Here is a 16118-nt window from a genome sequence, read left to right on the forward strand (position 1 = left end):
GGGCCTTTAGAGGCCCTGCTGTATACAAAAACAGCTGCTCTGGGACCCACGGGGACCCCCAGAGCCAGGGAGCAAACCCGGCAGGCAGGGACTAGAGTCTCCCCCCTCTTCCAGGGCCCACCAGGAGACTACAACCAGGGGTCTCACGTCAGCCCCTCTCCAACAAGGAGGCACACCACGCCTGCTCCCCTCCTCCCCCTCCCCCAGCCCAGCCTGAACATCTCCCGTTGGCTCTTCAGCAGAACTCAAGCTGGTCTTACAGGGAGGAGGAGGAGGAGGGAAGATGAGAAAGGCAGGGCTGGGCGGAGCTGGGCTGGGCTGGGCTGCAAGCCATAGCAGGCTCCCTGCAGCTGTGATCAGCGGGGAGAAACGGGACTTCCAATCTGTTCCCGCTTTCCCCGACAAATTATTTTAAACTCCAGGACAGGTAGGGGGCTAGAGGAAACGGGGGAGTCCCAGAGTCCCTCATTTCTTCTAACTGGAGTTTTCTTTCACTCCATCATCTCGTTCTGCCTTCTGAAAGAAGGAGGCCAGAGGAGGGTCCCAGTCTGGGTTCTTCCACATCCCAGCCCAAGCTCTGGGGCAGGGACCCGGTTTCATGGGTCAGCCCTGCTCCCTAGCCCTGGGGTGGCTAGGGCTGGCAGAGAGCCTCTCCCAAGGTTCACATCCAGATTATTAACAACTGTGGGGCCTTAGGCAAGTGGCCGGAGCTCCCTGTGCCTTGGTTTCCTAATCTGGAAAACAGGAGCAACGGGGCACCCAGATGCCAGCTTTATCTTGCCGGAGTGGTCAGGCCAGTCATTATTATCAACTGCTCGGTCTGCTTCCCTGGCTGAGATCAGGATTTCCCTACCTGTCGCTACCGGGATCTGGACCTGGAAAGTCTTTTAGTGTCAAGCCCCATCCGGTAGGTGCCTCTGCCAGCTGGCCTGCCGCAAGGGGAGAAGGAGAAAGCCAAGGGAGGAGCCGAGCGTGCGTGAGGAAGGAACAGGCGACAGGGAGGACCCACCCAGGGCCCCACCACCCATGCAGCAGGAAGGTGGCTCAGAACAGTCCCCCGGCCCCAACCAAGCCTCATCAGCACACTGGACCTTCTGGGTCCTATAACAGAATCACCCACCCCTGGAGCCAGAAGTCTCGCTGGCTTGAAGGCCCAGGTGGGGCCAGTACAGGTGGGACTGCCCAGGCGTCATGGGGACAGGCACCGAGGCCTGGGGACCCACGCCAGCCACAGAGCATAAATATCTGCCCTGAGCAAGCATGCATAATAAGCAAGGACGTGGGCGGAGGCAGCCTTGCTGCTAAATTCAATATCAAGAAATGCCACTTCCAATTCACTGACCGAGGCTTTCTTGGCTGAACAGAAAGTCCATTGATAGAGCCACTAAATAAATCACCCACCTCCCTAAAAGCTGGGATGGAGGTTCAAGGTCTGCCCCATTCCTGCACCAGCTCTTCCACACAGCGGCCCTGCAGCCTGTCCACCGCCTGTCACCCTCCCTAGAGACACAAGAGTGGCCAGGTCTGCCCCCACCAGCCCCCAACAGCCACAGAAAGAAGTGGGGACGTGCCTACCCACTCACCCTCCTCCATCGCGGCCTCCCAGCCCTGCCCCACACCAGAAAACCAGGGCCCCCACGTCCTGGGGCGCCAGTCTGAACTTACCTGATAGGAGGTGGGGGTGCCTGAAACCCAGGCGGGCGGTGGAAGGCCGCGGCTGCAGGGCCGTGTTTCGGGAGGTGCCCCAACTCTCTGTAACTTGAGCCCTGGGTGCCTCACCCATCAGGCACTAGATAGGCATTACTCAGCAGGTAAATAAATGGGCAGGGAGCCACAGACCTCAGGAAAGCCGGCCTCAGGCCAGAACTAAGGAGCGAGGCTCAGCCTGGGGGTGAAAACACAGCCCCTTTCTGGGCTGGGCTACTAGACTGTGCAGAGAAGCTGACTCCGAGGGAGCATACAGCGGTTACGTCATGACTCAGGCGTGCCCTGGGGTCACCAATGACAATGATGACCATGGGTGTTACCCCCGTCCCAGAGAGAGGACTCGCTGAGTTGTGCCTGAGGCTGCGTCTGCAAGGGTGACCTGCCCAGGGAGGGGCCAGAGCCCCGCTGTTCACACAGCAGCCTTCTTGCCCACTTCGGGGATCTCCCAGGGTCTCTGGATTCTGCTCTGCCAAAAGTAAGGCGAGGCGTGAAGTCTGGACAGGGCCAGACGAGAGGAAGTGGGCCTGGAGACACTGAGGAAAGCGGACTTTCTCGGGCTGGACTTTGCAGTCCAGGGACCAGGAGACTGCGGGGTGGGAGGGTGGGGAGCTCAGAGGCAGGCAGGCAGCTCCCTGGAACGTGACAGGTAGCCCTCCCCAACTCTGGGCTGTGGACACCACAGTTAATGATTTCCAGCTCCTCCTGAGCCACAAGAGCCTCATCTCAGACCAGACACGCCCCTCGCAGCCAGTCCCACAGCCCTGCATGGAAGGCAGGATCCACAGGGCTCAGATGAAGGGCAGGGCTCCCGCCAGTGCCTGACCATGCAGAGGCCATCTGGAACTGAACCTGCTGTTCTGCCGGCTCGGGGAGCCCCCAGGAGGAGGGAGCTTTGGGAGGAACACATGAAAACCTCAAGGGACAGGCAGGAAGGGAGGAGACCCTGTTGCATCCTCAGGGTCTCAGAAGGCAGAACAAGCAGAGCTGGAGACCAGGGGGGCAACTGAAGCCTGCCAGGACTGCCTTCCCGCCATCAGTAGCCCAGGACCCACGAGAGGGTGCCCTGCAGCGGGACTCCCAGTGGGGCAGGGCTGCTCCGTCACCGCCCACGTCCATAGCAGGGCAAGGCCACCCACTGCAGACAAGAGGCCACAAAGGCGCCGTGGGGGCGGCCCGACCTCAGAGCTGGGGCTCCAGCACGGGTGATCTCAGGTGCCACCTCCTCACCGGGAAACGGAGGACCGAAGAGCAGCCCCTACCCACCGGGTCCCACCGATGGGAGGTCACCCGAGCGCCCACCTGGTGCCTCGTGACACAGGACAAGCCTAGCGGTCACAGCGGACTATCTTCTTCAACCTTCCCGGCCAACACTCGAAGCCGCCTGCAGGAGGCGCTCTGCTGGTGGGGGGGATCACCCCAACCCACCAGGAAGGCTGGTTCCTGGAACCCCAAGATTTGGGGCTGAGGAATATTCAGATACTTGCAGTTAGGGAATAAAGTATGGGGGTATACCTAAGAAAACCCCCAAAGGAACAAGAATATATACATGCGTATGTATATGTTACTTTTAAGATAGTAACCATTTGTGCAACATTAATGGCTTCTGTATAATTAATTTCCATTTGACATCCCCTGTCTGGTCTAAAGTCATCAGGAGTTCCCTAACAGTTTCAATTAGAAATCCCCACCTTCTTCCCATTCCATGGGAAATTCTAGACACACTAGGACACACTGTTTCCATAGCTGACTCCACACCAAGGTTCAGCCCCTTTCTGATTTCATGACTTGGACTCTATTCCGGCAGCCTCTGTCTCAGAGCACAGCGAACCTGGGGGAAACTGATCCGTCTGTCAGAATCACTGCCCCACCCCAGGGCCCAGTTCTGAGAGCCCACCTGGGCCCCCTTGATCTCCTCTCTGTCCTGCGGCCGCGTCCGCAGCCCCACACACCTGCCTCCTCCCCACTCCTCAAGGCTCAAGCAGCCTCTATTTACCTTCCGCAAATCATCAAGGGCCTTCCCCCCATCACCGGCCCCCCACCACCCGGAGCGGGGCTGCACCGGGCGACAGCCAGGGACACAGAAGGCAGTAATAACCACAACTAGCATTTAGTAATAAGCACTTCCTGTGCGCCCAGCTCAAAAATAATAATAATTAAAAAAAATAAAAACAGTAGCCTTCAGGGCATAGTCATGACGCTCCAGGCCCTCACATCCATTCTCTCTACGGCTCCATGAGATTGTTCGGTAAGTGGGGAAACTGAGGCACAGAGGGGCGACCAGCCCGAGGCCACAACTACAGAAGCCTGCACACCCTAGGCTCACACCAATGAGCCCCAGTGCCACAACTACAAAGCCCACGGGCACTGAGCCTGTGCTCTGCAACAAGAGAAGCCCCCGAGATGAGAAGCCCGCGCACAGCAACAAGAGTAGCCCCCATTCACCCATGAAGAAACAAAGGCCCAGCTCAACCATAAATAAATAAACAAGAAAATACTGACATTTATTCATCTAGGATTTTCTTGCATGATTGTGATTCTGAAAAGCACTGCATGAAAATACTATTTTTCTTGATTCCTAAGTTTTTTGGGTGCCCCCTCCCCCATAAACTCTGTGAGTGCCTCACTTGCCCCATCTCTGCCCTGCTCTTTTTGCTTTCCCCACCGACCTCCAGGTCTCCACACCCATGACCTCCAACCCAGGACCACCCTGGTTATAGTCACAGCCTCCTGGTGCCACGAGTAATTCCGGAGCAGCCTCGCCTGCGTCACTGGCCTCTTTGGCCCTCACCACGGCTAACGTGCGTTATGTCACTGTTTGCTCTGTTCATCCTCTGCTTCCTCCCCTGAGCACATCACCCCAGGAGGACGGGGTTTTCATCTGTACGTACAGCATCCGCACATTCCTTAGTGCTGCAAACAGAGCCTGGCACATGTCATCTCTCAGCCTTTCTCGAATAAACAAACACTCCTGGCATGATAATCTCTAGGAAATCTGACCAGGCCCTGGCGAAACACTTCTGATGGATGGGCCCCACAACACAGCATCTGGCCCCATCTCTGAGCTGGCCCTCCTTCAGCCCACCATCTAAGCCAGGATACAGTCACAGCCTCCTGGTGCCACGAGTAATTCCAGAGCACCCTCGCCTGCGTCAGTTGGCCTCTTTAGCCCTCACCACGGCTAATGTGCGTTAGCCCAAACTCTAGGTCCTGAAAACTATTTAGTGGGTCATAACCAGCCATTTTTTTTTAATGTTTAAAAATAACACGTTCATAATAGGCAAAAGGTAGAAACAACCCAAATGTCCCTCAACTGACAAACAGATCAACACAATGTGTTCCGTCCATAAATGGAATATTACTCAGCTAGGAAAAGGGATGCGGTTGGGAGTTCAGCATGCAGGAACTTTGCAACGCTCCACAAAGGGAAGGAAGCAAGTCACAGAAGACCACAGGTCGTGTGACCCCAACTCTAAGAAATGTTTAAACCTGCAGACAGAAAGGTGGCCACTGATTAGACCTGGGAAAAATGGGGTGGGGAAGAGGAGGTGACAGCTTGATGGTACAGAGATTCTTTTCGAGGTGATGAAAACGGCCTAAAATTGGATGTGGCAATGGTTGCACAATCCCGTAAATAACTAAAAACCATCGGATTGTACGCTTTAAATGGAAGAACCGAATGGTATGTGAACTGGATCTCAATAGAGCTGCTTTTAGAAAATAAGTAAAGCTCCCCCACCCAACCCAAGAAGCACAGCAAGTATCGGGGCACAGCAGGCGCACCCCTGAAGAATTACTCCATGGAAATACTGTTTCATTTGTATACACACCACACACACACACACATCTACACACGTGTGTCCTGGTCTGTGGTGTAAAACATACTTCTTATTGGGGGCTACAGTCCAAAATAAGTTTGAAAACCACTCTCCGGGCAACATCAAACTTGGGATTCCAGCGTGCCAATGGCACTTCACCTGCCTGGACCACTCTGCCCTCTTCAAGACCAAGGTTCCCTAACCTCCCCCACTCACTGCCTTCAAGAGTCTCTGTTGGCGGGTTGGGGGGCCTCCTGCTCAGGGTGCCACAAGCCTCTGCACTCGTCCTTCTCAGAACACATGTCCATGGGCCATGTCCTGGGCACCTATGCACACTTTCCTCTGCAGACAATGCCAGGCCTGGGGCAGCAGCTCAGGGGCACAGATTGATGGTGGCAATTACGGGGGCCTGACCCCAGTCCCCCCTCCACGTCACTGCCCCTGAACAATCTGAGGGTTTTTTTAAAATTTCTGGTTTATTTATTTATTCATGGCTGCACTGTCTTTGTTGCTGCACGAGTGCTTTTCTCGAGTTGCAGTGGGGGTGGGGGGCTACTCTCTGGGTGTGGTGCACGGGCTGCTCACTGCGGGGGCTGCTCTTGCTGCAGAGCACAGGCTCTAGGGTGCGTGGGCCTCAGTCGCTGCGGCTCTCAGGCTCCAGAGCACAGGCTCAGTAGTTGTGGTGTACAGGCTAGCTGCTCCTCAACACGTGCCATCTTCCCAGATCAGGGGTCACACCTGCGACTCTTGCACTGGCAGACGGATTCTTTACCACTGAGCCACCAGGGAAGCCCCTGAGGAATTTTACACAGCTTAAAGAATAACTTTCTAGAAAGAAAAAAAGATACAAAATAGGAGAAGAACCCCCCCCCCAAATTCAAACGAACCTATGGAAAAAAAGACCTTTTAAAGGACAAGTCTCCCACAAAAGTATCTGGCTCAGATGGTTTCACTGGTGAATTCTTTAAAAGTTTTAACACAGAGATGATTTTGTAGCTGCTTAAAATGTTCCAGAATACAGAGGGAGGGGGAAAGAAACGCATCCAAATTATTTTTGCTAAGCCAGCAAGACACTGACACCAAAACTGATAGAAAGAGCAGGCGCACACGCCTGCCCGCTGCGGACCAAGCTCACACGTTCATCATCTGTGTAAGAACTGTGTGTCCCCACCTCTCACCGCAAACCCAGATAAGTTCCAATGGGTTAACGATTTCAGTACATAAAGATGAAACCATAAAAGTACCAGAAGAAAACTTCAGTGAATTTTTTCCCTATGATTTGGGAATGCAGGCGGCCTCTAAGCAGGACATAAACCCTTGCAAGAGAAAAGAAAAAGAAAAAACTTGACAACCTAAGGGATCAAAAATCTCTGTTTAGAAAAGCACACTAGAATTAAAAGTCAACGACTGGGAAAAAGACGGGCGACAGCTACAACAAAGGTGTATAGGAACTCTTTAAAAGAAAAGTCAACGAGAAAAGGACTAACCACCCAGCTGGGGAGAAAGTAAACCAGGGACAGGAACAAGAGTTCACAGTGAACTGCGGGCCCTTGACCTGTAAAGAGAGGAAAGCTACTGGGCCCCTCACCTAATAAGAGAGGCACAGGATAAAACACCCATCAGACAGCCTTCTGCCTCCCCACCCACAGCAAGGGTCAACCTCTCTACTGTCACCACGAAACACTGATGGAGCTACTTTAGATGCCAACGTGGCAACAAGACCAACATTTTCAATATTCTTTGGTGCAGAAATTCCACCCCTAGAGGTCTATCCAAAAGTCACATGCGCACTCATATAAGCATGAGAATGTTCATAAAGCCTTGTTGATCACAGATGAAGCCGGACAAGAAGGGCGGGACTGCGTAACGGCCGAGGACACAGCTATTACAAGGAATGCACCAAACCCACAGTGTCATTAAATGGGAAAAACACACACGAGCAAAATCCAGGACATAGAGCACGCCCCGCTGACCACAGGGGCTCTCCTGGGGAAAGGGTTCGTTTTCACATTTCATGGGACCCTGTCTTCTCTTTTACCAACAGCCATGCACTGCTTTTAAGAATTGGAAGAGGAAAAGGCGACGGGGCAGAGACGGCAAAGGGGACCAGGAATACAGAGCGGCACGTGACCCACAGGCTCAGGATAAAGGGGCAGCGTGCAAGGCCAAAAAGCGCCCGTTCGTTAAATAAGGCTGCATTTGGTTTTCGTTTGTGAGCTTGTTTAACCAAACCTCCCGGGGGGCTGGGGCCACACTGGCGGTCCTCACGTGTTAGCACATTTGTTCTAACAACACTGTGCAGGAGGAATTAGGCCCATTCAACAAGGAAAAGGACTCAGCGAGCACAGGTCATCAGACCAGGGCAGGACAGGCAGCCTGAGGGCCACTTCTCCCACGGACAAGTGGACAAGGCCTCCCGGATGGCTTCCTGCTCGAACATTTTGTTTTAGAAGGAGGAAGATGGAATAGGTGATATCCGAGGCCACTTCTGCTTCCCAACTCCTTGCTGGGGCCAGCGCGGGTTTCTCTGAATTGCACTGGACAGAGCAGGGGTTCTCAAATCAGGTTCCCTAGAACCCTGGGGTTCCAGAGGGGGTGTGCCCAGTGGCAGCCTGGGAACAGGGAGGGGAGGTCCCCCTGCTCAGAGAACTGGATGCTCAGTCCTGGGCACGAGCTGCCCCTGCTCATTAACTACAACCAGTAGTCTGGGAACCCCTGGAATCCCAGGGGGCTCCTGTGACACCACAGAAAGGCCTGGGGCAGGGAAAGCCAAATCGGATAAAACACGGAAAGGAAGTCACACCTAGACCAGAGAAGGGTCCCCTCCCCCACCCCCCCATCAGCTCTCGGACCCGCAGCCCTGGGTCCACACTTGATCACGTTGGGCCACCGGGAACCACGTGGCACCATCCTTCAGGCCTCCTGTCAGAACCTGGGGTCGGGGCAGGGCCGCCCACCCTGCGGGGCGCCGGGCAGGGGTCCCAGCTGCCCCCGCCCCCGGGACGCTGAATGCGTCCTCTGTCCACAGAGCGTGGCTGTCTGGAGCGAGCGCGTCCCCCGGACAGCAGCCCCATTGTGCAGACACTGGCTCCCAGCAGCTGTTGGGCCTGAGAGGCCGCGGCTACGGACTCAGCCCCTCTCCTGGCAGCTGCTCAGCTTCTCAGGACGGGCACCCGGGAGGCCTCGCCCAGCTCCATCCCGGGGCCCATCCCAGGCTGGGTGGTCAGGGCCACAGCCTGCAAGCTGCAGGGAGGCAGAGCGGGGGCCCGCCTGCAGCCAGCGCCTGCCTGCCTGCCCAGCCCGCGCCCGCAGCTGTGCCCGGCTCTATTTAAGGCATTCCGCAGCTGCTCGGCTGCGTTCCCTGGATGCACCCTCGCTCCTACCCCTCACCACCGGGCTGGGCTCGGCAGACAGCTGGGAAGGCCAGCAAGGGAGGTGGGTTGCTTTCTCCTGGGTCCTGTGCTTGTAGCCCCATGGTTCCCCGCGTGGGCAAACAGGTTTTTCCCTGCTCTGCCCCAGTTCCCAACACAGGCACCCAGGTACACCTGGAAGGCGGCAGGCCTTCCTTTTTGGCAGGCCAAAAAGCCATAGCCACCACCAGAGGCGTGGGAGGGGTCTGATGTCCACCTTCCTCAAGGCTCTACGCATGACCAAGGATATTCCAGAGGTTTTAAGTCGGAGGAAGACCCTACCAAGACTCTTGCTGCGTCTGCCCCACCCCAAGGTCATGGCCACATCACAAGGGACCCCTGGCACCACACCTGGCTTGGCCATTGGGGGCTGGGCAGGTGCAGCTGCACCGGAGCGTTCAGACCATGACCACCCCTCTCCCTGCTACTTGGGCCAGCAAGGCCCACTCCTCTCTCATTTGACAGATCAAGAAATTGAGACTGGGAAGTAGTGGGGTAGGGGTGACGCGAAGCGGTGGCTCAGAACCAGTAGGCCCGTGGACTGGAGCCAGGACACGCCCAAGTACTCAGCAGGGCGCCAGTCTGGGGACACTCCACTCGTCACTCTGTCCGGTCACCCCGGCCTCTCCCACAGCCCCCAGTGAGCATCCAGAGACGGCAAAGAACCAGACCCACGAGTGAGCGGCCAGTGCCCGCCTTATAAGGCAGCCTCGGGGAAACTTGGCTGGTGGAGCCAGGGGGGTGGCTCCCAGGGGAGGCAGAGCCAGGAGCCCGCCAGGCAGACGTGGGTCTGGGTCCTGGGGCCTAGCCCCACCCAGAGCCACCCAGGCAGGGGCAGGGGGGCAGAGCAGGGACCTGGGAGAGGAGGCAAAGCCACTCCCACCCAGAGTCCAAGAGAGAAGCAAGAATGGAGATACCAAGTCCACGGACAGGCATCATCAATCTCAGAAACGAAGAACTCAGCACGCCAGAGTGGATCAGACCTGTGGGTTCTCGGTTGACCCAAAAAGTATCTGCTTGGTCCTTGGGGAGGTCCCATGGGGTCCCTGAAAGTCCCTGCATGGGAGACCATGAAAGGACCAGAGCAGGAAGAGCTGGGAAGCAGAGAGGTGTGAGCTACACAAGACGGTGAATCCACTTGGGGCCACCCCGGCAAATGAACAGTGAAGACTCAGAGTGGACATAGATTTTACTAGTGCTGTACTTTAGGGAGGTCAATCTAAGAGCAACTCAGCTGAGGTCCCAGGAGACCCTGTCCTGCAACCATGTCACAGTCTGGAAGGCTTCCTGGAGGTGGAGGCAGAGGGCTGAGTCTGATCAGAGGGCACAGAGCTCCCAGTTTCCCTGATCCTTTGCCCCTGCAGCACCAGCTGCTCCCCTGCCCCCGGGGGGGGGGGGGGGGGGACACGGGTAGTGAGCACACGGAGAGCAGTCAGAGCAGGGCCTGCAGGGTAGGGGGCTTCTGGGAGCTGCCAACCCAATTCCCCAGCCCCCACCCATGGAAGGGTGGAAGGGGATGGGAGCGCCAGGTCTGCAGGACAGATGGACAGGAAGTGAAGCCAAGGTGCCTGGAGAGGCTGGACAGACCAAAACCAGGGGAGGGGAAGGAAGGAAAAAACCGATGAAGCCTAAGAACAGGGACTAGGAGTGGGGGCGTTCAGACCCGGGGTCCCCCAGAAGCCCCAACAATAAATGCTGGGAATACCCCTCCATCAGGCCCTGACCTTCACCCGCACTTGCCCAGGACCTCAGGACTGGACGCACAAGGCCGAGCAGGTGAAGGTCGAATCCCCCAGCCCCCGGCAGGCCTTGCTTCCTCCTCCCAGTCCACATCTCACCCTGTGTTACCTCCAGGCTCGCCCCACAGTGACTTCTGAAGTGCTGTTTTAAATGGAAAGCGTTCTCCCAAACAGACTCATCCAAGCCCTCACCTCCTCCAAACCCAAGCATCGTTCCTCGATAGCATCTGTCCAAGAGTTCTCAGCCTGTGAGCACTGCTCTCAGGGAGCTGCCTCCCCACCCAGCCTGTAAGACATGGAGGAGCAGGCTCAGCACACATGTGAATTCACACACAGGTACACACTCAACGGGCATGTACACCGACCCCCCAGGGCAGAGGACAGCCGCCCTGGCCCATGGACCTCTCCATGCAGAGCCTGACGCCCATCTGCACAGAGGAGCTGTGGGTCTGGGCTTCGGTACCCCGCTCAGACACTGAAATTCTTTCCCCTGGAAAAGCCACACAGCCCCAGCCCCGACACTAGGTCCCCAGAACCTCTGGACTGGGGCCTCAGCCAGGAAGGCTCCTCCCCACCCCTCTTTTCCTGGTTAAATCCCAGCAGTGTCTGCTGCTGGAGGAAGACGTTTCTGGACGTGCCTGAGGCCCCACCCTGCCCACCCTGACGACCCAGGCCAGTGCAACCCTGAGGGGACACCCCCTGCCTGTCCCACCTCCCGCCCAGAGTGGGACCATCTCCTCGGGTATCCAGGGCCAAGTCTCATCAACAGCTGGATGGTTGACGACCGTCTCCCTAGTCATATCCTGTTTGACTCAACTGAGCGTGAACACCTCACCCCCAGGAGCGAGCCGCATCCGGCAGCAAAGGCCCTAGACCAACAGAAGAGCAGGAGGAAACGGCCTCCCGGCCACTCCCCAAACACAGGCCATGTGTCCTGACACGGTGCCTGGGGGGTGGGGTGGCTCTGCAGGGTCACGTCTGGGGAGACACAGACTCACAGCAGGGCTGGAAGGGACCTCTGGTCCTGCCGCCAGACTGTCGCCCAGCGTCACGGGAAATTCAGTCAGCCCCTTGCCCCACCCGACCCTCTCGGTCAAATGCATGCCTTGAGAAGAAAGCGGCTGCTCCACCAACACCCCTACCCTCACCCTATCACAAGTCCCCATCACCACGGGAAAATTCTCATTTAAAAAGGAAAGTTAGGGACTTCCCTGGTGGTCCAGTGGCTAATACTCCCTGTTCCCAATGCAGGGGCCTGGGTTCGATCCCTGGTCAAGGAACTAGATCCCACATGCTGCAACTAACACCTGGGGCAGCCAAATAAATATATAATTTTTTTTTTTTAAGAAAGAACTTAGAGCAGGAACTAGAGATATCTGTACACCCAAGTTCACAGCAGCTTTACTCACGACAGCCAAGCAGTAGGAGGACACAGGTGTCCATCAACAATGGATGGATAATCAAGTGACCAATGGCATTTTCCACAGAACTAGAACAAAAAATTTCACAACTCATATGGAAACACAAAAGACCCCAAATAGCCAAAGCAGTCTTGAGAAAGAAGAATGGAGCTGGAGGAATCAACCTTCCTGACTTCAGATTACACTATAAAGCTACTGTCATCAAGACAGTATAGTACTGGCACAAAGACAGAAATACAGATCAATGGAACAAGACAGAGAGCCCAGAAATAAACCGCTGCACCTATGGGCACCTTATTTTTGACAAAAGAGGCAAGAATATACAATGGGGCAAAGACAGCCTCTTCAATAAATGGTGCTGGGAAAACTGGACAGTTACGTGTAAAAGAATGAAATCAGACCACTTCCTAACACCATACACACAGATAAACTCAAAATGGATTAAAGACCTAAATGTAAGGCCAGAAACTGTAAAACTCTTAGAGAAAAATATAGGTAGAACACTCAATGACATAAATCAAAGCAAGATCCTCTATGACTCACCTCCTAGAGTAACGGAAATAAAAACAAAAGTAAATAAATAGGACCTGATTTAACTTAAAAGCTTTTGCACAGCAAAGGAAACTAAGCAAGGTGAAAAGACAACCCTCAGAAAGCGAGAAAACAATAGCGAATGAAACTGACAGAGGATTAATTTCCAAAATACACAAGCAGCCCATACAACTCAATGCCAGAAAAACAACTCAATCAAAAAGTGGGGAAAAGACCTAAACAGATATTTCTCCAAAGAAGACATACAGATGGCTAACAAACACATGAAAAGGTGCTCAACATCGCTCATTATCAGAGCAATGCAAATCAAAACCACAATGAGATATCACCTCATACTGATCAGAATGGCCATCATCAAAAAGTCTACAATAAATGCTGGAGAGGGTGTGCAGAAAAGGGAACGCTCTTGCACTGTTGGTGGGAATGTAAATTGATATAGCCAATATGGAAGATGGGATTATGGAGATTCCTTAAAAAACTAGGAATAAAACCACCATATGACCCAGCAATCCCACTCCTAGGCATAAACCCTGAGGAAACCAAAGCTGAAAAAGACACATGTATCCCACTGTTCACTGCAACAGTGTTTAAAATAGCTAGAACACGGAGGCAACCTAGATGCCCACAGACAGATGAATGGTTAAAGAAGTTTGGTACATATACACAATGGAATATTATTTAGCAACAAAAAGGAACTCATTTGAGTCAGTTCTGATGAGGTGGATGAAGCTAGAACCTACTATTCAGAGTGAAGTGAGTCAGAAAGAGAAAGATAAATACCGTATTCTAACACACATACACAGAATCTAGAACAATGGTACTGAACAATTTATTTACAGGGCAGCAATGGAGAAACAGACATAGAGAATGGACACGGGGAGAGGGGAGGAGAGGGTGAGATGTATGGAAAGAGTAACATGGAAACTTGCATTCCCATATGTAAAAGAGATAGCCAACGGGAATTTGCTGTATGGCTCAGGAAACTCAAACAGGGGCTCTGTATCAACCTAGAGGGGTGGGACGGGGAGGAAGCTGGGAGGAAGGTTCAAAAGGGAGGGGATATACGTATACCTACGGCTGATTCATGTTGAGGTTTGATAGAAAACAACAACATTCTGTAAAGCAATTATCCTTCAATTAAAAGAATTTAAAAAGGAAAAAATAAGAAATCGGCTTTCAAAGGAATTTTCAAAACAATAAATATGTATTGAGTACCCACACACACACACACACAAAAAACCAATGGATGGGTACGCAGTGTGGTCTATGCATACAATGGAATATTATCCAGCCTTGGAAAGGGAAGGAAATTCTGATACCTCCTGCAACATGGATGAACTCTGAAGACTTGCAAAGTGAAATAAACCAGACACAAAAGGACAAATATTCAGGATCCCACCTGCAGGAAGGACCCAGAGTAGTCAAACTCAGAGAGACAGAAAACGGGAAGGTGGGCGCCAAGTGCCGGGGACTGGGGGAAGGGAATGGGGCCAGAGATTCAGTTGGAAGATGAAAAGTCGTGGAGATGGATGGAGACGGTTGCACAGCAACACAGTGTATTTAATATGCATGAACTGTACACTTAAAAACGGCTACAATGGTCAATATTATGTGTGTTTGACCACCATGAAAAATAATTTTTAAAAGGTTAATCAAAAACCCAGAATGTTCTGCCTGTCCAACCCAAGGGACACTTACTGAACATTTACTGAGCTCCGAGTCCCAGGATTACAACTGGACCCAACTTTCATCAGGATCACAGCTCAGCCGGCACCTTAACACAGCCTGTGGGGCCAAGACCCTCATTGTGGGGCAGGGGGCAGCAATGGTGTTTCACGGGACAGCATCATGTCCCCTGTGAGCTCCCCGTGAGCACAAGTCTGGGTCTGGACCCTCCAAGGACAGTAGCCACGCCCTCAATCGCCCCCCAGCCAGCAGAAGAGCCCTGAACAGAGTCATGGGCAGGAATCACAGGGCTCCCTGGCCTGGGACCCCTCCTGGCAGCCCTGAAAACCCTAGCGTGCAGAGATGAGACGCTGTCATCTTCCCTTCCCGTCTGGGCACAACCCTCCCTCCTTTGGGAGGAAGACCCTCCAGTGCAGGAACCGCCCCCTCCTACCTCCCGCAGCCTCTGCCCTGGGGGCACCTGCAGGGCACTTGTCACCCTTCTAGAACCCGAGCCTGCCTCTCCAAGGCCCAGGGACCACCGACCACCAGGACCGTGAGAGCCTGTCCTGGGGTCTCACAGCCATCCCACCCCAACACGAGCCTGTCCTGGTTCCTGCCCCCAAATCCTGGGGTCACAGCCATGGTTACACCACGACCCTGTTGACCAATTAAAAGGGGACCCTCACAACCCAGAGATTCTTTGCAGAGTCTAACTGAAATCCAACTTGCTGCACTGGGGTCCACCATGGGACAGAAAGAGCCCCCCAGTCCTTGCCCCTGAGATTTCAGAAGCATAAGCCACCCCTCAACTCAATATTCAGCTTCTTTCTCCAAGATTCCAAGGCAAATACAGCTCCCCACTCCCCAAGTCATCACAGCACAGGTGACTGGCATCTTGCTACTCACCCTCCTGGCTCTTGGGTGGGATCTCGGCCACGGGGGGCTGGGGCTTGGGCTCCAGCCTGCTCTGCAGCTGAGACATCGGGGCGAGTTCTGAATTCTCCAGGGTCTGGGGTGGGATGGGGGAGGCGGGCCCCTCAGCTGGCTTGGGCACCTGGATCTCGACCCTCTTGGGGGCTGCGTCAGCGGCAGGGGCAGCGGGCACCTCGGGCATCTTAGAGGCCGGGGTCTCCATCCTCCGGTGGGCTGACTCCTGGGGCTTGACTATGGTGATCTCCGTCCTCCGGGGGGCAGGCTCCGGCGTCTTGTGGCCCAGCGCCTCGGCCCGCTTTAGCCCGAACCGGGACGGCCCGGCGGTGCCGGCGTTCTCTACCTGCTTGGACGAGATGTCGATGGAGATCTCGGTGCGCCGAGACACAGGCTCAGCCTTGGGCCCAGAGAGCTCGACCCTCCGCAGGGCGGCCTTGGGGGATCGCTGGCTCAGGGAGTCTACATGGCGGGCTGCAGGCTCTGAGTTCTTCACACCCAGATCCTGGAATTTCTGTGTGGAGCTGGCCACAGAGGACCGGAGCAGGGGCGTCTGGACCCTCCGGGGTGGGGTGGAGTTGGGCGTCTCGACCTCCTCGACCTCAAAAGATCTTTTCAAGGCTGGAAGATAAAGCGAGGAGAAGGTGATGAGCAGATGGCTGGGGAACATCTGGAAACATCCTGCTAGCGGTGAGCATCAGAAGGCAGCCGGCGTGGGGCTAGTGCACTGGGACAACCCAGAGGGATGGTATGGGGAGGGAGGAGGGAGGAGGGTTCAGGATGGGGAACACTTGTATACCTGTGGCGGATTCATTTTGATATTTGGCAAAACTAATACAATTATGTAAAGTTTAAAAATAAAATAAAATTAAAAAAAAA

The 16118-nt window shown here is 54.5% G+C and overlaps 1 protein-coding gene and 1 long non-coding RNA gene across 7 annotated transcripts in view; one reads left to right on the plus strand and one right to left on the minus strand.

Moving 5' to 3' along the window:
- SEPTIN9 (septin 9) overlaps nt 1–16118 on the minus strand; it is a 179409-nt gene that overhangs the window by 65066 nt on the left and 98225 nt on the right. For all 6 annotated transcript variants that reach the window (XM_061392707.1, XM_061392712.1, XM_061392711.1 and 3 more), the window contains one exon: nt 15219–15860. In XM_061392707.1, the coding sequence (XP_061248691.1) occupies nt 15219–15860 (642 nt within the window). The remainder of the gene's footprint in view (nt 1–15218; nt 15861–16118) is intronic.
- LOC133232821 (uncharacterized) overlaps nt 1–16118 on the plus strand; it is a 307249-nt gene that overhangs the window by 61659 nt on the left and 229472 nt on the right. The window lies entirely within an intron of this gene.

The sequence above is a fragment of the Bos javanicus genome, chromosome 19 (genome assembly GCF_032452875.1).
Source record: "Bos javanicus breed banteng chromosome 19, ARS-OSU_banteng_1.0, whole genome shotgun sequence".
Taxonomy (NCBI): domain Eukaryota; kingdom Metazoa; phylum Chordata; class Mammalia; order Artiodactyla; family Bovidae; genus Bos; species Bos javanicus.